The sequence below is a fragment of the Malaya genurostris genome, chromosome 3 (assembly GCF_030247185.1).
Source record: "Malaya genurostris strain Urasoe2022 chromosome 3, Malgen_1.1, whole genome shotgun sequence".
Classification (NCBI taxonomy): domain Eukaryota; kingdom Metazoa; phylum Arthropoda; class Insecta; order Diptera; family Culicidae; genus Malaya; species Malaya genurostris.
Genome location: NC_080572.1, coordinates 88517964 through 88545881, shown reverse-complemented (window position 1 = coordinate 88545881; position 27918 = coordinate 88517964). Strand labels below are relative to the sequence as shown.

The 27918-nt window shown below is 36.2% G+C and overlaps 1 protein-coding gene across 1 annotated transcript in view; it reads right to left on the bottom strand.

Annotated features, from left to right (window-relative positions):
- LOC131435193 (homeobox protein six1) overlaps positions 1-27918 on the bottom strand; it is a 78028-nt gene that overhangs the window by 8964 nt on the left and 41146 nt on the right. Inside the window, exons 3-5 of the mRNA XM_058602830.1 lie at positions 18528-18655; positions 18153-18257; positions 17337-17392 (exon numbers count right to left, since the gene is read on the bottom strand). Of these exons, the coding sequence (XP_058458813.1) occupies positions 17337-17392; positions 18153-18257; positions 18528-18655 (289 nt within the window). The remainder of the gene's footprint in view (positions 1-17336; positions 17393-18152; positions 18258-18527; positions 18656-27918) is intronic.

Sequence of the window (27918 nt, the reverse complement as noted above, 5' to 3'; positions counted from 1 at the left end):
CCGAAACAAGAAGCATCGATCAGGCCGAGGGTTCGAAAGCTGTACAATACGATTCTTGCTAGAAATTTGAACTGCATAATCATGGATGACGAAACCTACGTGAAACTCGATTACAAATCCTTGCCGGGTCCACAATATTACACGGTGCGAGAAGGGCAAGTGTTAAACCAGTCCGAGACATCGATTGAAGTCGAAAAGTTTGGTAAGAAAGCTATGGTCTGGCAAGCAATTTGTAGCTGCGGTAAGATTTCGAAACCATTCATCACCACTGCTTCAATGAACAGCGAAATATACACCAAGGAATATTTACAAAAACGACTTCTACCCATGATTCGAAGCCACAAGGACCCTCTGGCCAGATCTTGCTTCTTGCCACTACTCGAAATCAACGGTAGAATGGTATACTTCCAAAAATTTCACTTTCGTTCCAAAAGACATGAATCCACCAAATTGCCCACAACTTCGACCAATTGAGGAATTTTGGGCATTAACGAAGGCACATCTTAGGAAACATGTCTCGGCAGCCGAAACCATTCAACAGTTCGAAAAAGATTGGAAAAAAAAGTCAAAACTTTTCGCCAAGAAGTCTGCACTGAATTTAATGAGGAACGTTCACAAGAAGGTGCGCCAGCTAGTCTACAATGGCTAAGTAGCAAATGTTGAGAATAAAATTCTGTTGTTGTAGTCTAATATTATCAGTATATCGAATAAAATTTGAATATCTGACACTTGTGAATTATTTACAGCGAAATCAAAGTGCGTTCATACCTTCTGGGACAGTCTTTATTCCTAAATTGTCTATGAAATAAAAGTGCATGTACTAAGCGATCTGCCCCTTGCTGTGAACTGTTTTGCGAATAGTTTAAACTTTTAGTCAAAATTTGAAATTTCGATATTTATTTTCTAAAAAGTAATTGAATATCATTCAACAGACGAACCTTTCCAAAATTCGACTCATAGAAAATTTATTAAGCACTGAAAAATTGTCAATAAATAGTATGATAAGTACAATACAGTAAGCAAAAGAACAAGTTATACTTATTACTTTTACTTCAGTTGATAGCTCTCGTTGAGGCTTATTATTACGGTTTATTCATATACTAAACTTGAAGCATTTATTTATTTATTTATTTATTAAACAACCTGATATTGTATATTTCTATCACCGTAACCGTTGGTAAAATTTTGGAACTAATATTAAGATTAATTTGTTCAGTTCTGCGTGCACATTTCACATATATTTATATGAATAGGGATTTTTATAAAAACAAAATGTTCTCGTCCGAGTTAGTATCAGATTGCGATTCTAAACCGTATATACAGCTTATTTTTTCGTGTAGTGTATATCGAGAAATATTCCATATAACATATTTGGAGTTGTTTGGTTCAGTGTACTGATTGAGAAAACCGTCATATGTGCATTAAAAAATTTGTAGTGTATTCGTAACATTTTTTGCCACTGCACTTTACTGTGATGTCCCTCGTGAATCGCAAGAGTGATCCATATTGATATATAGTATATTTGATTAGACCCAGACAACGGAAGAAAAGGGAAGAAATGCATCCCTGTGAACGCAAGAATGATGAGGGATTACTTCCAGCGCAATCAGAACCTTTAGATTTGGGGCGTGACCGGACATCATGTCATAACTCGTAATGAACGACGAGACGTACATCAAACCAAGGCAAAAATAATGGCAAAAAATTCCAAAAACGCCTAAACCGATTCTCGCAAACCTAAGTTACCAGTGGATGCAGGTAGACTTACAGTAGATCCGAGTTTGATTATCAGATAGCTTTGATATAACTGCTGTTAAGAAGGCCAAAATAAATTTTGAGGACCGGAGGCCTTCCAGCAAAAACATCCGTCCACTTGTTAGAAAGGTGCGTCTTACTCATTATAGAGCTTCAAGGAGTAACACAAAGCTTCTCCCACGTGACTCAGGTGAGCAACCCGCTCCTTCATCCAGTCATTCATTTGTAAGATACCCTGATGCACTCCCAGTCCCTTCTCGTTGTCGATATAATTGAGCATACTATTGTGTACTATCAAATAATATAATATAATATAATATAATATAATATAATATAATATAATATAATATAATATAATATAATATAATATAATATAATATAATATAATATAATATAATATAATATAATATAATATAATATAATATAATATAATATAATATAATATAATATAATATAATATAATATAATATAATATAATATAATATAATCCAATATAATATAATACACTACAATATAATTCATTACAATGCCATATACACCATTTAATAGGTTCGTCAGACGCTTTGATGTCCCGGTGTTCTTGCTTCAATTGATTTTGTCTTGTACAATCATCATCTAATTAATAATGCATATAGACATATATATGGTATAAATTAGTATAAGTACACTATAAATGGTCGAGTCTCGGGTATTCGTACCTGAAACTGGACCCGAACCCGAACCCGACGGGTATAGATAGAGTTCAGGTTCAGGAAAAAATATATTCATCGGATTCAGGTCGGGTACGAGTGACGATCTTTTTTTCATTTTTAATGGGTATGGGTCGGGTTTGGTTTCAAATATTTGGTCGGGTTTCGGGTATTCCAACCCGAATAGTCGAATGGTTTTGGGTTCGGGTCAGGTACGAGTAAATATTTTAATTTTTTATCGGGTACGGGTCGGGTTCGGGTTTAGGAAGAAACATTATTTCCGGGATTGGATCGGGTACAGGTAAAAGTATTCTAGTTTCGATCGGGTACAAGTCGGGTTCGGGTTTAAGGGGAATTTGAAAAATCTTTTTTTTTTCTTATAGTAAAACATTTCAAAAATATTCTGTGAAATTTTCAAGCCTAACGGAACAAAACTCCACGAGTTATGGGCCTTTATCTTAGCTTATCTCATACTGCGAAAAAGTAAGAGTTCGGCGCACAGGCAAAGATTTCTGCTTCGACTGACTTAAAAACGTGACAAAACATACTTAATATGTTTTATTATAACAGAAAAAATATGATTTTTTCAAAATGTTAGATCCTACGGGCTCCCTTGAGTAATAAATTGTTTCCATTGATTTTATAGACAAAAACCTTCAAACGCGTTTTTCTCGAAAGCAGGTTTTGAACGTCCGTGACCATCGTCATTCAAAAACTACTGCACCAATTTTTATCAAATTTTGCACAACCTTTCTGCATATAAAAAACCAGACTCCAACGTTTTTCTTTCCTTTATTTGTTACGTTGGGAAGGTTTTATAACTAAAAAAATGCGGATTTTTTCCCCACCCCACTATTGGCGTAGGACTCAATAACTATTGTCAGAATCACTGCTAACATTTGTTTTAATATCTAAGGTCACAGTTTTTTATATGTTCCACAGAATCTTGATTGTGTACCTGCGAGATATTTTTGGGGATACAAAAATTGGTGTAGATGATGAAAATTTCATATCACGTTCATAAAACACTCCATGATCGAGACCATTTTGCGTTTTTCTCGCATGCAAAGAAACAGCAGAATTTCGATGAAAATATCTCTAGTGTAGAGTACACGATGTACCAAACTGAATCACAAAGAGTCCTGAACCTGCTCTACGGCATTATTAATCCTTAGATGAACCAGTGGCACTTACTTATGCGTACAGCAGTCTACTTTACCAATTTATCGACTTGCATAGAGTGCAAATAGAGATAACGTAAAGTCGATCGAGTAATAATCGATCAACAATCCAGATAATAAACGGATATTTAATCGATTAGTTCGAAAATAATATTCGATTATTAAACTAAACGAAAGATTTAAAAAATCCTATTATAATTAAATAATCAGCCGAGTAATCGATTTTACACCTAATAATCGATTAGTTTGAAAATTTTACTCGATTATTGAATATTCGAGTAATTCAAAAAAATCCGACATCTCTAAGTGCAAGAAGAAGAGCGTAAATGCTCCAAAAACGTACATATATAGTTGCCTGCGCATTTAACACAACTACAGTAGCTAATGGAAAAAAGTACACACGTTTCTCACTAGAAACGCCGTCAGTGTCTCCGTATCACTTCCGGTGAAACCCTCAACGAGTGAACACGTTGTACCGTGTTAGTGCGGTGAAAGTTTGAGTATTTCTCGAGAAAGAAAGGATTTTCATCCGTACTTTGGCGACTGCACGTTGTCAAGCAGCGAGGTTTTCACTTGTAGTCCAGTTAAAAGAAAGTCCATTGGGCCATCAATTGGTGTCATCTCAAGTGAGGTGACGCCACCCAGAAGTGAAGAAGAAGAAGTACCATACAGTGAGAAATCTAGATTACAAGTCGATACTGATTCTTGTTTTGAGCGACCAATTTCTATAAACGCGAACATACACATTGAAGTGCGGAAATCTTATTGAAACTGTTCTCTTATGTACATATACGAAACTGTCATCTCTGTTAGAGGAAACAATAATAATGGCTTGAAAAATGGGGAAAATTAGACATCGTCCGCGTTTCAATTTAGAATTTCGACCTCCAATTATCTAAGATATATAGTTTTATCTACTCTGATCGATGCGTAGAGATGTTTCCAATCAATAGGTGTAAGGATATCGAATATCTCTTTGAAATTATTTGTGCTGTTCAAATTGGGGTCAAAGGGTAAAACATTATCCATGCGGTCATTGAATCTATTTGTAATCTACTTTTTAGGGCCTTCTACGTAATTTCAATCGATTTTAATCAACAGCAATCAGCCTCCTTTCGGAATGTAAAAGAAAGTTTAACCAAAGATACAACTTAAGAAATAAATTGGAGTTAAACGGGTTAAACGGGCTTGTATTGTCAGTTCCTTTTGTGTGTACTTGGATCACTGAAGTTTTCTACGTAATATGGAACAATGATGATAGGTCATATTCAATCTACTTCTGTATTGAAGATCAAATTTCAACTGAATATTATAACAAGAGAATGGAGTAAAACGATACAACAAGTTTCGTGCTGCCATTAAAACTGTTTGCAATTGATTTTAGATTTTTTTCACATTAAAAACACTTCATCCGACTTTTTAGACTTTTTCACATTAAAAACACTCCATCCGGTCTACTAAAAATAAATTTCGGGCTCATGTTATATAGTTAAAGCTGAATATAATGCAGTACAACAAGAGAACTTGGCCTTAAATTAACATGATAGCGTTTCGTGCAATCCTTCTAAGTACGTGGGACCGAATTTATACACAAAAATATGCTGGGACCGAATTTTTACACAAAAAAATGCTTTGTAGCCAGGTGGTATGTTCCAAAAAATCGTTGCATTTTTGTCCGTTTTTTACCAATGCGCACTAAATCATATTTTTAGATGTGGAACCCAAATTAAATTACTTTTACTTTTTTTTCTCTCGGTGTGTGCAACTATAGAAAAATGTAAATTCAACGTATTACGCTACACAATTTGACGTAGAGCTATCTAATGTCAAATAAATGAACATGGCCTCTAGAACGGGTCCGCCATCTAATTTTTTTTAACTAGCGGTTATTTCGACATTGGTAACCTTAATGTCACTTCTGATTTGACAGAAACTTAGTTTTATCCTTCCGCTGAACGAAAATGGTTGTGTATACGCTTGAGGAACGCGTGAAAATAGTGCAGTTTTACTTTGAGAAAGACGCCGATTTTTTTCCAAAAAATCATCTTCTCGGATGAGGCACATTTGCATCTCGGTGGGTATGTTAATAAGCAAAATTGTCGCATCTGGGGGACGGAAAACTCGCACGTTATCATGGAGAAGCCGATGCATCCTCAGAGAGTGACGGTTTGGTGCGGATTTTGGTCTGGTGGCATCATTGGGCCTTTTTTCTTCGAAAATGAGGCAGGATCCGCCGCCATGGTCAATGGCGATCGCTACCGCGCCATGATTAGCGATTGGTTCTTCCCGTTACTTGAAGAGGAAGACTTGGACACCATTTGGTTCCAACAAGACGGCGCTCCGTGGCTCACAGCCAACGCTACGATCGATCTTCTGCGCACAGTCTTCGAAGATCGATGTCGTAAGTTCGAGTCCTGACTAGGTTAGTCCGGTACACTTACGACTCGGCTGCGAAATCTGTTGAAACATAAGACCAAGTTCCGCATCGGAATGTAGCACCGCGACTCTGCTGTGCTTTTTACTTCAAACACCAACGTCAATTTTGAACCATTTCGCATGACAAAGTAACATAAAAACAAACAACCAATATTTACCGAACTAAAGGCGGCTACAAAATAGAGTTGTTATACGATGCATGGTTAAGTGCATATGCATAAGTTATCCTCCCTGTGCCGGTGCCACCCAGAAAGAGGGACAACCATGTGGTAACTATGCAAAATAGATGCACCGTCAATAGCACGTGTGTGATCATCGCACTACCCAAACCCTCTCTCCCGTTGGTACACAGCAAGCACCGTAACAACGATATGAGAATTCTCGTTAAAATTTCACACATCCAAACACATATGTGTACCTTCGAAGTGAGTGACTGAGTTCTATACGATCCTGTTAATATTTGTATGAAATATTACAACTGAGCGACGAGGTCCAATTCCATCCTACTTACTCCCATACACACGCGGTGATGTTCGGTCTCTCTTGGCGAGCAAGAGAGAGAGAGAGAGCGACTTTCCGTTTGTTAGTCCCGGCCATACTTCAGTGTGTAGTGCCTAGCAGCGGGGCAGCCGAAACGAGTGTACACTCGTTCCATTCAGCGAATTTAATGGAATATCAAATATCAACCGAGATGTACACTCGAGCCGCAAACTTTCCGTCGAGGGGAAACGGCCGTCGCCGAGAGGGTGGACCAGGCCAGAGCCGGCGTATGAATTTTAGCATTCGCTGGAACCGTCGCTTACGAAGAACACAAGTCTTTTATCGTATACGAGAGGGGAAGGGGGGATACTGTAGTAGGTAGCAGAGCATCGAAACGAGCAATAGAAAAGACAAAATCAGGAAGAAGCGACAAAGTTTGATGGTTTTGCGGCCAGGCTGAAACCGTTGTTGCCGCTGAAGGCTTTCCCCTTACTGCCCTTCTTCCCACATACCTTTCCCTATAGGAAAACAAAGTCGTAAAGCAACAAAAGTCCAATCGGCCAACGACAGGCGTGTCAGGGTAGTGGTTGGAAGGGGGGAAAAACGGTGACGATGATGGGTGATGAGTGATAGCATACTTTTTCATTGGTGTTTTCTTCCGGGAGAGTGGGCGGAATAACAGACGGAGCTCGGTGAAAATTAATGAATAGGGTGATACCCATTAGCGTGTGACTGCAGAAGCTAATAAAATAACCATTTTCTCATGATTGCTGATGATCTTGATAAACTTGTTGTGGCTATAAACGATAATTTACGTTGCTGCTTTATTTCCGTGGAGAAAATTTCAATGAATAGAAAATAATTTTATTTTCAATTTTAAAACTAGCAAACGCAAGTCATTAACTCATCACGATTGGTCGACCTACACTATTAGATCAAGAACTAAGATTCCACTGAGATCGAATAAACCGGAGAGTCTCAAAATATCTGGAACCCAAATTACTATTAAATATCGACGTGTTCACCCCTGAATAAACTTAAAATCTCCAAATAATCAGTGGAACGTACCATTTGAGCGAAAATTTTTGATTGCATTTCACAAATTTTCGTTCTCCATGTCATCAGAAATATAATCAGTAATTGATGGAATTTACAACAGTTTGATATGACCATAACCATCTCAAAAACTCATGACGCTTGTTTGCTTGGACGACGGTTTTGAGGTAGTCTCAGCCACCTTTAACCAGCAGCAGCAAAAACAGATCTGCGGGGTGAAAAGCTTCATCTGGATTGGATTCTGGACCTAAACCTACTGCAGGATACCATCAGAATAGCGGTTAAAAATTTAAAATTAAGACTCTGGAATTGAATCCTGATAACGTTAAATTCAGTTCCAGTTCCTGAATGTCCAGAATTCAGGCTCTGATGTAGATAAATAGATGCAAAAAGTACTCAAATATTCCTTAGGAACTATTCGAAGTTTTCCTTCACTGAGGATGTAAATTTATAACAACATAACGACTTTATCATTGTTTGTTGTATTGTTCAACACTTATTGGTTTCTGTGTTATTTGTGCGGTTGCATATGTTTGTTTCCAATAGTCATACTCCAGTATAGATCAGGGGTTCCCAATCTATTTTGGGTCATGGACCCTTTACTAAAATTAACTTAGACCTCAGACCCCCATCAACAAATTCCTTTGAAAATTCAATTTCTTGTTTTTTTTTTAATATTGATGTAAAATACTTACCAATTTCTGCGGATGGCCAAATAAACACAACTTTTTTAGCGTAAATATTTCAAATAACAACTTATATCAAACAAAAGGGGGTCGATTTCTAGACCTCGATCCCCATAGTCAGTTTTCATTTACGTCGACCCCCGCAAAAAAGATATCGACCCCAAGGGGTCTATATCGACCACTTTGAGAACCCATAGATGCACCGTTGCAATTCTGGAGGAGAAGCAGTGAAAGCTGCAAAATTTATACAATCAGCTATTATTGATATTCGGAAATGTGAAATAATCATGTCAGTTTTATTCAAACTCACGTCCTCCAGTTATATGTTTGACATTACCCACCCGCCTTTTTATATAACAATAGATCTTGATGTTTCATGCAAATCTATTATATTTGGCATGATTTTTTTATTTTTTATTTCAGAAAACTCAAAATTTTACTATATCCTGAAGTCGATTTTTTCAAAGAACAAAATTTAAAATTTTAAATTTTAGATTTCTTTATTTAGAAAACATTTTTTTTTAATTTTAGATCCTGAAGTTTTAAGTTCTAAGGCATTTGGCATAAAAAAAAATTTCATGTCGGAAATCTCAAAATTTCCAGAGTCAGTAGAATTTCTTTTTATTTTAGTATTTAATTAGAAAATTGGTACCATTTTTTTCGGTTTCATAAATTTCGGGCACACCCCTCCTATGGTTTCATCACAGCTATGATCAATTCCTCTTTTTGCAAGTATTAAAATAAAGGTCGTTTTGATGCTTTTATAAAATCATGGATCAATTCAATTCTCTCATCAAACTTCATTCGTGTCAATGCTTGGCTTCTATGACACATGTGATGTGGGTTATATGACTGATTACATTTGAGGTTAGGTGTAATTTACATTAAGGAAAAGTTCGTGTCCGCCATTTCAAATAAATTTCAGGATACAAAAAAGGAGGAAATACGATTGACATATGTTTCACTTTCAGAACGTTTGCACTAGTTTTGACGCAACTTAGCCGATTGATGACGATAAATCACAAAAAATAATTATTAAATCTATTTTTTGTTTTTATCCATGCTTTCACGATCGAAATGAAACAGATTCAGAAACTCTGTAAAAGTCTCAAAGTCGTAAATAAAATCTAATTCTAATTTTCTTACTATGAAAAGCAGGTTTCAAGACTTTCTTGAATTTTGAATCATTTCGATATAAATTTAACGCAGAGGTATGCTGGCTCTTCATCTTGTTTTATGAACCTTATGAAGAACTGCCCACTTGGCTGCAATATGATCTTAAAATAGTTTTCACAAGGCTTTTGTAGAGTTTGCAGTTTCAAAGCGCGATTTATGATGTAATACTCAAGACAAGTATTTACTAAAATTGAAAATGTTACTTGAGATATCCTTGGAGAAAATTGAAGTGATGTGTGTTCGTCTTTATAAAGTTCGTTAAAAAATTGGCGAGAGCGACTATTTTTGAGTTCGCCTCGGGCACCAGAAATTCTCACTACGGCTCTGATGCGAACAAACTAAACCCATCACCAAAGGCTTATAATATGCATTAGAAAACTAAATTCTTTAAATAAGTCACAGCATGCGAAATAAGAAAAACTACTAACAAAAAGGCAACACAGTTTCAATAGAAGCTCCGCTAACGAATCACCCTATGAGAATAAGCTATGAGAAACGCGTATGAATTGAATTCACGAACGAAAAATATCATAAAAGATGAAGATCATTTTAGATTAGACTATTCTCAATAACTCGAGGAAATATATAAAAACAATTCTCTCGAAGTGATAGTGTTCTGAAAACTGAAAGTAACTCCTGCAATTCGGAGAAAGATAATAGGTTTCATCAATCATCTTTTGAGCTCCATCCCCCTCATATTAAAGGTGTATATGGGGTACAATAACTGCTATTGTATTTTGTTAAAAACCGACTACGAATTCCGGAGATTTGGGTCGACTAGAAATATCAATTTGATACTCAACAAAACAGGATAGTCAATTGCTCGATAGGTGATTGACTGAAGCTCTGTTGACCCCATTGGTTTCCAATTACCCATTCCAGATGTTCCGAGAGTAGCAACTCAAATAGTTAGAAGTGGAATCGATCGATTTCTCAAAAATAACTCTTGAACTGAAAATCTGTACTGTCTCGTTTCGTTGACGACTAAACAAAGTGCAATTGATCACTTTGATTTTCGATACTCAAAATTGAGGTAAATTTTCATTAATTTTCTCTGTGGCTCAATATATAAAATTCAGTTCAAGAGTAAAATGAATATTCTACTATGAATCCCAATAAATAATCCGGTCCACTTTCCGTCGTCTTCCATGAAAATATCCTTTAAACCCACCAAGGTACCTTGACCGAAGCAAACTGATTGGTCTAGATTTATTATTTGTCTATCGAGATGTTTGTAAGGCTACTAGCAATGCGCTGCATATTCCAAAACTGTTCCAATAATTTCGACTTTCTTTTATCGTATATCAAGAAACCATACCTAAGGTTACTGCCTAATTAGTTTTAATTTCCATAGAACTAAATTTAAGACAAGTGTGTCTTTTGGACGATTGTAATGTTGAATCAGAAGAAAAGGAGGTTTTATGGAACTAAATTTAAGGAAAATGTATTGTTTGGATGATTGTAATGTGTATTAAAAAGATGAGGAGGTTTTATGCTAGTTTGACAAAAATTAACTCCAATGGGCTGAAGACGTAAGACCTCTCCCCAAGGCGACTGCACGAGCTGATTCAAAGAAGAAACAAGGTCGCAAACGTCGATCAACCTAAAATTTGACAGATTCCCCGATTAGAGCAGCATTAGAGAAGGAAAAAATGAAAGCAAACGTAAGCGTATGCTAGCGAAAAAAAGGATCGAGAGCTTCAAACAGGTTATCCAAACCTACCAAACCTAATTATTTAAAAAAAATAACAAATAAAGAGGAGTTATTTGATGTGCACTAACTTGTTTCCACTGATAAACGATTTCCATTGGTGCATTTGATGTGTTTCACATATTTCATCATGCTCGGCCAACCTACCCCGGCCCTGGGGTTAGTTGGCCGATTTTTTTCTTTGCATTTGATTGTTATAACCTTTTCCCTGATCTTTCTACAGTAACGAAAAAAAAAATCTCAAACGTGCTCAAAAGATGTATCTACAAGACAGCGTAAACAGTTTATCAAAAAGTCTAACCAGATTGAGTTCAGAAATTCCGAAACCAAAACTCGGCCAACCAGCCCCGGTCGCCCCTATTCAAAATATATCCAATTATTATGATTCTGTTTCTCCTTATTCTTCTTAGCATCTGGGTGGCGTCACCTCACTTGAGATGACACCGATTGATGGCACAGCAATTTAGGCTATATTACCAGTTTATTTTCGTTTATAGTCCAATGGACTTTCTTTACATTGGACTACAAGTGAAAACCTCGTTGTGTGACAACATGGTGTTCCCAAAGTACTGGTTGAAAATCCTTTCTTTCTCGCGAAATACTCAAATTTTCACCACATTAACACGATACAACGTGTTCACTCGTTTCACCGGAAGTGATTTCTGTTTCTTAGCTATTCATCATATTTCACAATATTTACTTTGCTTTGTAGGAGTGAATATTAGAAGAAAAACCTGTTTTAATCCACCTAGTGGTGTAATGATGCCTTTCTCATAACAATCATACTATCATATATAATACTGTGGTATTCTTCAAAATAATTTTCTTCGTTTCTTAAAAGAATAACCGAAATCGGTTTGTTTGACCGTCTACTGATAAAAACTATCAATTGAAGAAGATTTGAGGTCGATTAAGAAAACTTTTTACGGGTTTTCGCTCTTTTCAGTAATGATATAAAATTTTTAACACGCTTCTCCCTATTTTTCCGGATCCGGAAGTCGGATCCGGATGAAATTCAGGAATTACGTATGGGACCACAGTACCTTTCATTTAAACCTAAATTTGTGAAAATCGGTCGCGCCATCTATGAGAAAAATTAGAACACATATTTTCATTTTTTTGCACATTTACTCCATAACTCCGGAACCGAAAGTCGGATTCAAATAATATTAAGGAATTTTGTATCGGACCACAAGACCTTTCATTTGAATCTAAGTTTGTGAAAATCGGTTAAGCCATCTCCGAAAAAGTTAATACAAAAAACGTTACATACACACATACGCACACACACAGACATTTTGCGTACTCGACGAACTGAGTCGAATGGTATATGACATTCGGCCTTCCGGGCCTCGGTTCAAAAGTCGGTTTTCACAGTGATTGCATAACCTTTCTATATGAGAAAGGCAAAATTAAGCCTCAAAGTTTAACAAAACAAATAATTGTTCTTGTTTGAATTTATAATAGTTTATCAAATGTAAACAACAGAAAAACAAAATATTGCCTTCGGAATCTAAGAGCTAAAGCAGTGTGCCTTATTAAATATATTGTTAAATAAAAAAAAAAGATTAAAAAAACTCAATATTTTATTATGTAGTGACAATCCTATTCTCAGACCATGTTCAGGAGTGTTCTAGTCCTAGAAGCATAATTCTTGTCAGGTTTAAAATTAGAGCAGAAAATTATAAAATTCAAAACTGGCAATCACAGCAGCGCAGCGCTTTCCTTGCGTCTCAACCAAATACAAATAATAACACCCCTAGATCCCATACAAATGGATAGCTATTATTTGGTTCACCGAATGATCAATTTAGCCTAGCCTATTTTTCCACTCATTCTTGACAAGCAAAACTTGCCGTAAATGTTTTATTTACTGGCAACAATAATTAACGGCTGAGGACTAGAGATGGTCGGGTAAGCACTTTTTCAAACCCGAACCCGACCCGTACCCGATCGAAAATGAAAAACTTTTACCCGCACCCGACTCGTATCCGAGAAAAAAATTAAAAATTGTTATCCGTACCCGACCCGAACCCGAAAAAAGTTCCGGAGCCTGAAACCCGACCAAATTTTTTAACCCGAACCCGACCCGTACCCGTTGAAAATGAAAAAAATTCGACACCCGTACCAGACCCGACCCGAACTAACATATTTATTTCTGTACCCGAACCCGTACAATACCCGTCGGGTTCGGATCGGGTTTCGGGTACAAATACTCGAAACCCGACCATCTCTACTGAGGACAGTACGTTTAAAACGTAAGTTTTTTACTATTTTCTCGTTCCAAATTTACTGTTATAGGACACGGTGACGAATTTCGAACAATCCACCTGACAATGTCTTTGAAATTTATTTGAGAATATTTAGTGAAATTTTTTTGATTGAGTTTAACACTCATGTTGTATTTTTTTCTGATTGAAGACCTGCTGTAAATTGCAATGTCTGGAATGACATATCTCTACTTGTTCCCCGAATATCTCGACTTTGAAGGCTTATATCATGAAGGTACCTTGAGAAAAATTAGATAAATCAGTTTAGATACGATTGGTGTATAAAAACATATATGTTGTTATGTTATGTCATATCTTTCTGTGAAACATAGTCTGTTTCTATGCGTCTACCATTTTATCCGCTTTAATTTTTCTGGTAGCGTTCAGAAAACGTAGCGGAGAGAAGAGAAACTAAATCGACCAACGAGGTTGCTAAACACGCCGATTTTGGGTGGGTCACTGCTGCGTGATTTGGTACGAAAACTAATGTATAGTTTTCAAAATCACCAATTGGAAATTGTAGCTACATACGGATAGAGTTGGCCAAAAACCTAGTTGAAAAGAATGTTTTTTATTCAATTTCCAAAAAGTGTCCGGTTTAGTCCCAGTCTCCCCTATATTGTGGAAACTCTGTACTTTCGATATTTAAGTCAATTATAGAATGGATAATTTCCAACAAACGGCTTTATAACCAACCAAATTTGAAGTAATTATATACATATTGCCATACGTATGTAAGTTGAAAAACATGTTCTGAACCTTCAAAATTCTGGGTACGCACCTGATTTAAGACTGTCCCAGAAAGTATGGACGCACTTTGATTTCGCTGTAAATAATTCACAAGTGTTAGATGTTCAAATTTTATTCGATATACTGATAATATTAGACTACAACAACAGAATATTTTTCTCGACATTTGCTACTTAGCCATTGTAGACTAGCTGGCGCACCTTCTTGCGAACGTTCCTTATTAAATTCCGTACAGACTTCTTGGCGACAAGTTTTGACACTTTTTTCCAATCTTTTTCGAACTGTTGAATGGTTTCGGTTGTCGAGACATGTTTCCTAAGATGTGCCTTCGTTAATGCCTAAAATTCCTCAATTGGTCGAAGTTGTGGGCAATTTGGTGGATTCATGTCTTTTGGGACGAAAGTGACATTTTTGGTAGTATACCATTCTACCGATGATTTCGAGTAGTGGCAAGAAGCAAGATCTAGCCAGAGGACAACAGGATCTTTGTGGCTTCGAATCATGGGTAGAAGTCGTTTTTGTAAACATTCCTTGATGTATATTTCGCTGTTCATTGAAGCAGTGGTGATGAAGGGTTTCGACATTTTACCGCATCTACAAATTGTTTGCCAGATCATAGCTTTCTTACCAAATTTTTCGACTTCGATCGATTTCTCGGACTGGTTTAACACTTGCCCTTCTCACACCGTATAATATTGTGGTCCCGGCAAGGATTTGTAATCGAGTTTCACGTAGGTTTCGTCGTCCATGATTATGCAGTTCAAATTTCCAGCTAGAATCGTATTGTACAGCTTTCGAACCTTCGACCTGATCGATGCTTCTTGTTTCGGACTACGTTTTGGTTGTTTCTGCTTCTTATAGGTTCGAAGATTCAAACGTTCTTCAGCACGAAGAACATTTGACTTAGAAGTGCTCACTTTTTTGGCCACATCCCGATCGGAAACCTTCTTCTTTTACTCGAACGCCTTCAGTATACGTTTATCCAACTGAGGGTTAGCAGGACCTTTTTTTCGACCCTTTTTCGGTTTATCCTCAAAGGTGTTATCCTCACCGAACTTCCTGATTGCATTTCGCTCGGCTTTTTCACTTACTCCTTCCATTTTTGCTATTTTTCACAGTGACAGTCCGCGTTCTGTGCACCATTTGTACACAATTTTTTCGACGTTGTTCTGCTGAAAGTACCTTTCATTTAAACCTAAATTTGTGAAAATCGGTCGCGCCATCTATGAGAAAAATTAGAACACATATTTTCATTTTTTTGCACATTTACTCCATAACTCCGGAACCGAAAGTCGGATCCAAATAATATTAAGGAATTTTGTATCGGACCACAAGACCTTTCATTTGAATCTAAGTTTGTGAAAATCGGTTAAGCCATCTCCGAAAAAGTTAATACAAAAAACGTTACATACACACATACGCACACACACAGACATTTTGCGTACTCGACGAACTGAGTCGAATGGTATATGACATTCGGCCTTCCGGGCCTCGGTTCAAAAGTCGGTTTTCACAGTGATTGCATAACCTTTCTATATGAGAAAGGCAAAATTAAGCCTCAAAGTTTAACAAAACAAATAATTGTTCTTGTTTGAATTTATAATAGTTTATCAAATGTAGACAACAGAAAAACAAAATATTGCCTTCGGAATCTAAGAGCTAAAGCAGTGTGCCTTATTAAATATATTGTTAAATAAAAAAAAAAGATTAAAAAAACTCAATATTTTATTATGTAGTGACAATCCTATTCTCAGACCATGTTCAGGAGTGTTCTAGTCCTAGAAGCATAATTCTTGTCAGGTTTAAAATTAGAGCAGAAAATTATAAAACTCAAAACTGGCAATCACAGCAGCGCAGCGCATTTCGAAACAAACTAATGAAAACGAATAAACAACTGCACAAGTGGTTAGAGAAGAGTGTAAACAACAGGATGCAGCCATAAAAATTGACAGATTCTGAACCACTGCGAAATGGCAGCGGTTTTTGGTTGCGTCCATACTTTCTGGGACAGTCTTTAAGATGAAAAACATGTTCTGAACCTTCCAAGTTCTGGGTATGCACCTGATTAGAGTGGCAAAAAACTCATACATATTGCATTCTAGTAAAAAAAATTGTATGGAAAACTTAAGCTCGATCCAAATACAGAATTTTGATTCAATTTAAATGTAAAATCAACGCGAGAGCAACATAATAATCATGTTTTACTGAACACGTAGTACGAATGCTTATAGTGAGTCTGGATCGAGGAAACAGTTTCAATTTCGAATAACACATTCATCCTGAACCAGCTTGGAGAAGTGCCATTCGAGGAATCCATAAATACGTCGTTTCACAGACACGCATACAAAGAAACCCCACTAAGAAATCGACAGAAACTGCCGTCTTGAAGCGCTACCAACTGCACCAGATTCCGAGGTTCGTTCGGTCGTTTGGGGCAACTAGGAAAGCGTTTCGGTTCCACTGACTTTGTCGATAGACGTACCTACAAACACATTATGTTTGCAACATAAAACACACAATAGCTTTAACAGAAACCGGGTAGACACGCACATATTCAGCGAGCAGGGGCACACCGAGCGAGTGAAAATCCATATTGTGGTGGCTGAAATTTGATATTTTTATTTACATTTTATTTATCTCCCTTTTCCAGCGGAGGCATAAGTTTTGTTCTCTTAGCTGCTGCTGCTGTAGCTGCTTTTGCTGCTGCCACAGTAGAAAGGAAGCAATCATCGGAGCGAAGACGAGGGAGACGACCCAAACCAGGAAAAAAAATACACACTGACTGACATTTGCCTCTTCGGTACGATTCGAACAATAACATCTATTCGATATAAATATCTTCCATTTGTGTCTTTCAAGATCACTTATAGTGAGCTAGATTTCACCTTGATTAGATTGGTACGACGGGCACATACAGAAGTGCTAATGAGCAAGGACATTTACTGCCTTGCCTTCCATCGAAGACAATGCCAACAATTAGGTAACATTTTTCATTATTCCAATTGACACAATTTGTAGTTGACAAATTACACAAAATGAAATTGTAAATTGAAATTTATTGTTTCGTGTCAAACAAATTGGATTAGATGAGAAATGTTTCCTTTGTCGCTCGGAGCGGCATTCGACGTAGGAAAAAAAATACTTACTCTTTGTGCTCCGCTGCTCGGTCCCGCTGACGTCGATTCTTGAACCAATTGGAGACCTGTGGAAGACAGTACAGAAATCAATTTCCTGTGGGTTGTACCAAACACTTAAAATGAGAGCTATAAATTACTACTACAGTAATTTTTTTTTTTCAAATTTTATGGTGCCTTTCTTTGCTCTTTCATTGGAAGCTTCCTTTATTTCAGTTCTCAATTCGATGAGATTGATAAAGATATCGTTAGTAATTTTACAAACTTATCTAACATTCATTACCTGATGATGATTTAAGCTACATTTCTATTGAAATAATTATTAATCCATAAACTTGCTCGTCACCGTCTATAGGCATAATTTCGTCGGAAATCGAAGAAAAGGTTTAACAACACGTGCTTGACGACGTGTAAGGCAAAAATTAGAACGAAGCCAGATCACATGACAATGGAATTATTTTTGAATAGTCTTCTTCAAGATATCCTTCCTAATGAATCAAACCACGCTTCGTTGATTCCGTTGATGTGAAACAAAGCCAGAGAAAAAAAAATGGTGCACGAAACAAAGTATCTGATTTCAATCCACCTAGTTTCGATGATGATCTCTTGAATGTGGCTGGCGGTAGGAAAAGAGCAATGAAACCGAGCCAACAATAACAATCCGAAAAGTTAGATAATTCTTTTCCCTGTTCCCATTCCGATGGCCATTGTTTTTCCATCGTAAAAATGATGAAAGCCGAAGGGGCGCTAGGAAAAAGGATTTTCCCCTTCGCTGGCAGCAAACCACCATCAGCGATAACCCATCAACCGAACTCAACCGTCACTTACCTGGGTGGTAGTTAATCCGGTAGCCTCGGCCAGTTCCCGTTTCTCTCTCGGTGAAGGATACGGATTATGCGTGTACCAATCTCGCAGAACCGATCTTGATTTTTCCTGGAAGATAGGGAGGAAAAGAGACAAAAAACATGATCTAAAATACTCTTGAATGTTTTCCATCGAATAAAATGCACTGCTTCAATGCGTTTCGTTTCTTGTTTTATTTTTTGCGATTGACGGAATGCATTTAATAAGATTTCTACGTCAAACGGCTTTTACCGACGTTATTAGAACGGGAACGGAGGAACGAGACAATAAGGATTTAGGAATTATACATAAAGCCTAATAGATCTGGCATTGTTCGCTAGAAAAAAACACCTGACTTACCTTAAAACAGTAGCTAGTTTCCTCTCCGTCCCATATCGTTCGGGGCAGAGGGAACTTACGCCGGACGCGGTACTTGCCGACGGCTCCTAGTGGCCGCCCCCGGAGTTTTTCTGCTTCTACGTAGTGAGCTGGAATGAGAAAAATAGAACAAGAATTAAATTAAAACAAAAAAAAGATAAGCTGAACATTATTGAACCCAACATTCCGAAGAGTTGACGTATATTTAAGAAAAATATTGCAATTTCATAATTAAATGATGACTAGAAGTAAATTGGTAAGAATCCTTCGCGCGCCCCTAGCGCACCTCCAGTGTTGAGAATCGAACATCTTTGCCATGAGTTATTCATACATTAGAGTAAGCGTTGAGTTTTTAAACATTTGAGTGAAAAAATACTTCTTGCAGTTCAGTGCGTTTTCATTCTCGGAATATTCTTATCGAAATAAAGAATGCAAGAATACGTCATTTTCCATTGCCGTTTCTAGATCCGGTTTTAAAAACATGAATCAACGTCAATCATAGATGTTTTGTTGTTTCAATTATGCTTAGTGGAAAGCGCAACATAAGGATATCAAAAGGAAACCGTTTTGAATCACTATTTTGTGCATTCAAAAGCAAGAAGAATAACTTTGTATATGAAAATTAACGAAGAAAAATTTCTTCATTTTGAGAGCAAGGAGCTCAAATTTTGAGTTGAACTTACTCAAATTTTGAACAAAATATTTTTTTCTTATTTAGAGTAAAAATTACTCAAGTTTTGACAATTTCGTCCCATAACGCAAAAATGAGTAGATAGGTGGTAACTCAAGTTTAAAGTACGTGCACTTTTTATGAATTTGAGTGATGTGTCACTCAATTTTGAGTTATGTTCAATGAGAGTGTAGAGAGCGACTGGTGCAAGTTTCATCAAAGTAGTCGTTTAAAAAAGTCTTGGCATTACATTTCTTTTGTGGAATTTGGCTTTTCTGTTTCAACAGATTTCGCAGCCGATTCTTTGTGTACAGAATCATTGCATGGCTAGTACTATGGATCCTACTGACACTAAGAATCCTCCCAGGTCGGGGCTCGAACATACGACAACTGGCTTGTAAGACCAGCGTCCTATGCATTGAACCGCCAACCCGTGACGAAAAGTCGTTTGCTTTCAGGTTTTTGAAATCATGAATTATCAATCATAGATGTTTCCGTTAGAAATTTTGAAGTTTCAATTATGCAAAGTGAGGAGCCCAACATAAGGGTATCAAAATCGTTCAATTTTGACTCCAAGCCGGTAAAAATTAAACGAGTTTGAATGACTTTTTTACTGTTCCCATTTGAAAGACAGAAGAATGACTTTAACTAAGGATTTCTAAAATCAGACAGACCCTTCAAGGCTGCCTTGAAAGGCTTATCAAATGATCAAAGTACTGAATAAATTAAAAATGAACTAAACGAATTGCTTGGTTTTGCCACTTCCCAAGTAATACTTATGAAAAAAAGAGCGAATGGTACTTCTAAACCACGCTCTGGAATTTCCCATGAACTTTACTTAATACACTTAATCGACAAAGTTTGAAAACTTTAGAAAAACTACAATGATCAGCCCCATGGGGTTGTTCGAGCCATTGATGTGGAACAAGGCAACCAGAATTTCTAATGATCTACAATCAAACAGTTCAATCGATCGTCACACTTTTGAATCAGCAATTGCACGAGAGTCTGCTTAGATTGATCTTGATAAGGAACCAACACCGAACATTGTTTGTCTTGATATGTATTTGTTTTATAGCCGACGAAATTACCCCAACATCCCAAATGTATGCAATTATATCTTTGTACATGCCTGCGGTACGGATTTTGATATTTAAGCTTCTCTTCGCCAAGCTTGTGTTCAAGTTTTGTATGGAAGCAATAATTTTTATAGCGTTAAGTTTCTCTACCATTCTGCGATTTCGGTTGAACTTTTTCCCATTGTCAATCGAGTTCATCTTTTATAGGTTAGAAATTAGTCTCAAACACTCAAAATTTATCCTGGGGTAGTTGTCAATTTCTCAGGCGAAACGACATAACATGGAATTTCATCCGAGCTTGCATGACACAAGATCAGAGCATACCAATTAAAACTCCAAATCGTTTTATGGCACCTTTTATCTTGCTGTCTAGCAACAACCTACCTCTAGCATGCTACGCGTAGGACTGAAATGTTAACTAAAATTTCGCTTATATTTATAAATTCGCGTGCTTCCAACAGTTTCGCTTTTGCATCGATTGACCAATCAGAGCGATGCTTTTACTTTGATATATCGCTTACTGCTTCAAAACCGTCGTCTATGGCAGGGAAATCCGATATGCCGAAGATTTTTAGCAGACAAAATACGACACTGCTCGCTACTAATTAAAATTTCAATCATTTATAATTGAAAATACGTGGCTTGATACATTCAAATCAAATCTTAGAAATATTTCCATTCAAATAATTAAATAATATTAATAATTGATACAAAATATACTGAGCTGCAAGTGTTTAAAACCTGATCATATTTCTACGTGTATTTTTCTTTGAGTTTCTGATTTGCACCCCTATAAAGAAAATAAAGATGTGTTCCACATCAAAAGTACGTTTTATTTCCCACATTAAAATTCATTGGGAACATTATAAACGGTATAATGGTATTGCAAACTTAACGCAATGTCGTCGTTGCCAAGGCTTCGGCCATGGAACCAAAAATTATCATATGGATATACGGTGTTTGAATTGTGGTAAATCTCATTCGAAAGACGTTTGTCCAATGAATGAAACCACTGATAAATTTTCATGTTCAAATTGCGATGGAAATCATAAATCCAATTATTTGAAATGTCCTGTCAGGGAAAAAAATTTAAACGCTCGTTTGCTTAGACAACAAGTTAAATCAACGACCTTAAATTTACAGAACATACCTGAAAAACAAAAAACCGTTACAAATGCCACGCCTGATGCTTCTAAGGCACACAAAAACAGGCACGCCTTCCAATTCGTATTCTAACGAAAACAATTTATTGACAGGTAAATCGACCTCGTTATCATCTTCTTCTAATGACAGTTACGCTTTGGTAACAGGTAGAAAATTACCACTTAATTCTTCTAAAGTAAATAATCAAAACACAAGAACGCCTTCCAGTTCATCTTCTAACGAACAAAATTTATTAATAGGTAGATCGGAAAAATCATCTTCTTCTAATGGCAGCTTCCTACCAATATTCCTTCATCGCCATTCGCTTCTTTAAATGAAGTCGATTTAGGCGATATAACTGAAAATAAAATGATCTACCTACAAGATCAACTTTTTCAAATGATCATCCGAATGAATTCGACTTCATCACTTTTTGAAGCATTTCAAATCGGATGGCAATTTGCAAATAATATTATAATGAATTTTAAATTAACAGTGATGTTAAATAATTATTTGGATATTTCAAATTGGAATGCTCGATCTTTAAAATCGAGTGTAGATGAATTTTATAATTTTCTCAAAGTTCACAAAATTCATATTGCCATTGTGACAGAAACTTTTCTTAAACCAAATGTCAAATTGAAAAGCAATCTATTTGACAGGTTTACTGGAATTGGCAATCGATTTGACAGGTTTACTGGAATGGGTGGTGGAGTTGCATTTTGGTCCAACGGCAAATTAAACATCGAATTTTACCTTCTTTCAATACTACAGTTATTGAAAGCTTGGGAATCGAAGTTGAAACCATTCATGGAATTTATTTCATCGCTGGAGCATATTTGCCATTTCAATGCACCGGCAAACAATTAAATTTCTTTAAAGGCGATTTGCAAAAACTCAGAAGATATCGACCGATTTTTTTCGTAATAGGGGACTTAAATGCTAAGCATGTACAGTGGAATTGTAGGCAAAATAACAGTAATGGTAAAATACTTCATAATCAACTCTCAGCTGGTTACCTCACAGTTCTTCATCCCAGTAATCCGACTTATTTCTCTTCCGTGAAAAACCCGTCTACAATTGATCTGGTTCTAACAGATCAAAGTCACATTTGTAGTGAACCGATTACACATGCTGACTTTGATTCAGACCATCTTCCTGTAACATTCAGACTTTCCAACGAAGCTTTAATTAATCCAATTAGTTCTATTTTCAACTATCATAGAGCTAATTGGTTGGATTACAGATCTCACATTGAAAATCATGTGGATCATGAAACTATTTTAGAAAATTCTGCGGACATCGACACAGCAATTGATAATTTGAATCATTATATTATCGAAGCTAGAAATCTTTCAGTTCCCAAAGCTCAAATTTAAAATAAATTCTCCTATCATCGATGACAATCTTCAACTGCTCATTCGGTTGAAGAATGTTCGTCGACGACAATATCAACGTTCTCGTGATCCTGCTATGAAAAACATAGTTAAGGATTTACAAAAAGAAATCAAACATAGATTTACTCTTTTGCGAAATGAAAATTTCGCTAATGAAGTTGAAAAAATTAAACCATATTCTAAACCTTTCTGGAAACTTTCTAAGGTTCTTAAGAAACCTCAGAAACCAATTCCTGCTCTCAAGGAAGGAAATCAAATACTTCTTACGAATGGAGAAAAAGCTCAAAAACTTGCTCAACAGTTCGAGAGTGTCCACAATTTTAATTTGACGTTGTGAGTCCTATTGAAATTGAAGTCTCATTAAAATATGAGCATATTTCAACCCAAGTGTTATCACAAGATGACATTATTGAGACGAATTTTGATGAAATTAAATCAATTATTAGGAAACTTGAAAACATGAAGGCTCCTGGTAATGATGGAGTTTTTAATATTCTTATTAAAAATTTTCCCGATGTTGCCTTGAGACTCTTGGTTAAAATTTTCAACAAGTGATTTTCATTAGCTTATTTCCCAAAAAGATGGAAAAACGCTAAAGTAATTCCTATCCTCAAACCTGATAAAAACCCAGCAGAAACATCAAGTTATCGACTTTCTTTCTATCAGTAAACTTTTTGAAAAAATTATCTTGTTGAGAATGATGTCTCATATAAATGAGAATTCAATTTTTTTACCAGAGCAGTTTGGATTTCCTGATGAACATTCAACTACTCATCAACTTGTAAGAGTAACGAATATGATAAAAGCAAATAAATCTTCTGGGTTATCCACTGGAGTTGCTCTTCTAGACATAGAAAAAGCATTCGACAGTGTTTGGCACAAAGGTTTAATAGCAAAAATGTCTGATTTCCAGTTTCCTATTTATTTGATCAAAATGATTCAAAATTATTTAACTGATCGTACTCTTCAGGTTAGCTATCAGAATTGTAAATCTGAATTGCTACCCGTACGGGCCGGTGTTCCGCAGGGTTCGAGCGTAGCTCTAATCTTGTATAATATTTTCACTATTCGCACTTCTGATCTTACAAATCTACCCGTTGGTTGTCAGAAATCGCTATTCTGTGACGACACAAGACTGTTAGCCACAGATAGAAATCTAAGAGTGATCTGCAGTCGCCTATAAAGAAGTTTTAATATTTTCAGTGATTATCTGTCAAAATGGAAAATTAAACCAAATGCAGCAAAAACTCACTTTCAAGGATCACATTGAAGGAATCCAGGCAAAGTGTAATAAATATATTAAATGTTTATATCCTCTTATAAACAGAAATTCTAAGCTCTGTCTAAAAAACAAGTTGTTAATTTATAAACAAATTTTCAGCCATGCTTTATGCAGTACCAATTTGGTCAAGTTGATGTTCCACCAGGAAGAAAACGCTTCAAAGGATTCAGAATAATTCTGAAAATGATTTTGAAGCGTCCTCCCTGGTTTAGTACAAATGAGTTACACAGACTCGCAAATATAGAATCATTAGATGTAATGTCACATAATATTATAAGCAAATTCCGACAAAAATCGATGCAATCTTCAATTGAATCGATTCGCGCTCTGTTTTAGTTAGTAAGTTATTATATAAGTTAAAAATCTCATAATTGCGGAAGCAAATGATGTCCTCATGGTAACAACCAAATCATACATATAATAGGGCTGAAAAGTCACCACTTGTGGCTGAACACCCAATTTAAATCTTAATAATTTAATTTTAACTCTAATTCCAATAAATAGTTATTTTAAAAAAAAGCCTGAAACTTGGCCTACAAGACCAAATTCAATTTGTATTGATTTCAAGCGCTGCAAAGTTAGACCAGCAGCAACCGAAATGGAAATCTTGATTAAGGAACGAATGCATCTAAACGTTAATGATGTAAGTGAGATTCAATTCAACAAGGCGTCTAACTGTGTGTACATTATGTTCAAACGTGAAAGAGATGCAATTGCATTTGCTTCGGCTGATAACGGGGTGCACAGTGTTGATCATGACAATGTTAAATATAAAATCCCTGTGTACATGATGGACAATGCCATAGAAGTACGCGTACATGACCTTCCCCCGCAGACCAGCGATCAGTTTGTTCGTAAAAGTATGTCGCAGTACGGTGAAGTTCTTTCTATCGAAAGGGAAGTATGGCGGAATTTTTTCCCGGGTATTCGGAATGGCGTGCGAGTGGTACGTGTGCAACTACGTAAAGCAATTCCATCTTCCATCATTTGTGATCAAGACGGGATACATCCGTGTAAAACGCTGATTACGTATGAAAATCAACTGGTAACATGTCAGTTTTGTGAACAACTTGCACACTACGGCAAACCTTGCACTGAAACTGCGAAAATAAACAAAACAAACAAAAACAAGGACTACCACTCAACAACGGAAACTAGTGAATGCAGTGCTCCTGTTTCAAAAACCATGTTTGCAAGCTTTGAGATTTATACAGCAACGTATAAGCAACGAAACGGCACCTCCTTTCGATTTGTCGGAAAACCAAATTGTTATTGAGATTAGGGATTAGCAAAAATAATTTGTAAAATTTTCCTTACAAACTAGTCTTAAAATAAAGATCACAGAAAAGATTAAATTATGAGTAGCATTAGGATAAAATCATGCTTTGAACAGCTTCCGATCTCGTCGAAATACCTACATATACATTAAACAATAGAAGTTATGAATGAAAGCTAAACTCGAGCAATTCAATTATTCAGCAATAATGTACGTTCTCTCAGGAATTCGTAATTTTTGGTACAATTATTCACCATCGAAAAATATTAGATCCGTAGTTTTTCATTCTGATATTAGGGTGACTTGCTTCACTATGTTAGGGTGAATCTAGAAATAGATTTCATTGGAAAACTAAACCACGTAACCACGGAACCGATTCACAAAAAATATAAAAAATATAAGAAAATGGATTTCTGGGTTGGAAAACGCTGATTGATTTACTTTTAACTGTTTTCATGGTTTGTAGATAGATGGCGATTTTTTAAATTAGGACTTTTTTACATGACATATAAAAAATTAGCGAATCGAAATTTCCCGATTTTGAGTTGTATTCTTTTGAAAATTTTGATTAGAAATTTGGCCAATAAAGTCGAAATTAAATAAAAAATTAACTCAAAAAAAATTTCACTTTCTCTTTTTTTAATATGTTATGCAAAAAGTTATTTTCAAAAAAAAATATAAAAAACTATACATCGCTTTCTATCTATAAACCATGAATACCCGCAAAAACATATACAATTAGCGTTTTCAAACACAAAACTCTTGCTTCACTCACTCACTTAGTTACTGACTTACACCACGCCTTTTTTCATGCAAATTATAGATATTTTTAGACAACATATCATAAAATTAGCGAAGTTATGAAGGTTTATTAAAAGGAGTTTTTCTTAAAGAAAAGCGAAAAAAATCGATTGTTTTGGTTTATAAAATGGCAAAATGAAAAAAAATACAGTTCTAATACTTTTTGACGAAGAACGATTGTACCAAATATCACAATATTCTGAGAGGTAAAATGTTTTGAATCAATTTATCGAACACTAGTTCTAATATAAATCATGAATTTCCTTAGACACTACCATCACCGAACATTTGAGTTTTATTTGTAGGTTGAATTTATGGAAATAATTCACAGTCAGTTGTTTTATTTCGCCCCGGATTTAACCCTTACGGTTTTATCTTTCGAACCGGAAATGTTCACCATAACTCTTTCAAATTTGATAAATATTGTTGGATTTCAAATAAGCCTAAGTATATCGAAATTCGTTAATACATCTTCAAGAAAAATGTAGCCATAAAAAATGTGCATTTGAGTAACTAATTCCACAATTCAATAGTAACTTTCAAATAAGCCTGAAATTGTTGAAATCGGTTCACTCATCTTCGAGAAAATTGACAACAAAGTTCGGAAAAGTTCACACACTGTCAGAAAACGTGATATTCACTTTGCAAACTATTTTTTTCATATTCAAGTGCTCATACAAAATTGTGAATACACTTTCTTTTGCTATCTGTACGATGCCAGAATTAACACTTATCGATTTTTCATGACGATGAAATGAGCTTTTTCTATGATTTTCAAAAGAACAGCTTAATTTTGAATTCATCATTGTACCAGTAAATAATGGTTGATTCATTTATTCCAGAGTCCGGATAATGATAATCAAGCCATTTGCTTGCATAGTAATGTTTTTATTGCACATTGTTTCAACAACACAATTCTTTTTTTTCTCTCCAGTGTTCCTGTAGTTTTCCAAAAATGGGGTCATAAAAGCTAACACATTAGTAAACCGCGAACGTTATAAACTTTTGTCAGATTACTCTGATTAACACACCAGAGGGATGTTCAATTAGTGACACCATACGTCGGTCATGCCGGGGACTCTTTGACCGACGTGTTAAAATTGCATAATTGACCTAAACCAACAGCGGGAAACATCGAAGTTTATTCGAATTTCCGATGAGTAGGGATGCTCAAAACTCTGAAACGTCGCCTTACTTTCGTTGAGTAATGATCGGAAACATTGTTATTTAAACCTGGGAAAATTCAAATTTCGAATATCCCGGACTCCATTTTCCTGGCGTGTGTGAACACAGTGTAAACATTTCTCCTACCGAAAACGGTTACCAAGAGAGAGGGCGCATGCAGACTGTCGCTGTCAGCAATCCGAGCAAGGCCCATAAAATTGAATCTGATCCGCCAGCCACACAACGCGTCTACACATTTTCAGCTGATCCGATGGCTTAGGTTGTAACATCACGACCGTATATCTGCGCAATATAAACGACCGGGGGCACGCAGCATCATTCCTCTCCGGGCCGTGCATGGATGGATCATCAAAACAAAAGAAAACAAAAAAAAACAATTTTATTTCAAGTCCGAGGCATATACCAAGCAAGAGGCAGTGAGTGAATTCAGCACGTTTATCAAAACGAGTAATAAAATGAAATTGATATCTGATACCCTGTGCAACGTGCTCCTCGCGCCACCGATCCCGCAAACCGGCTGTGTCACCACACCCCACACAC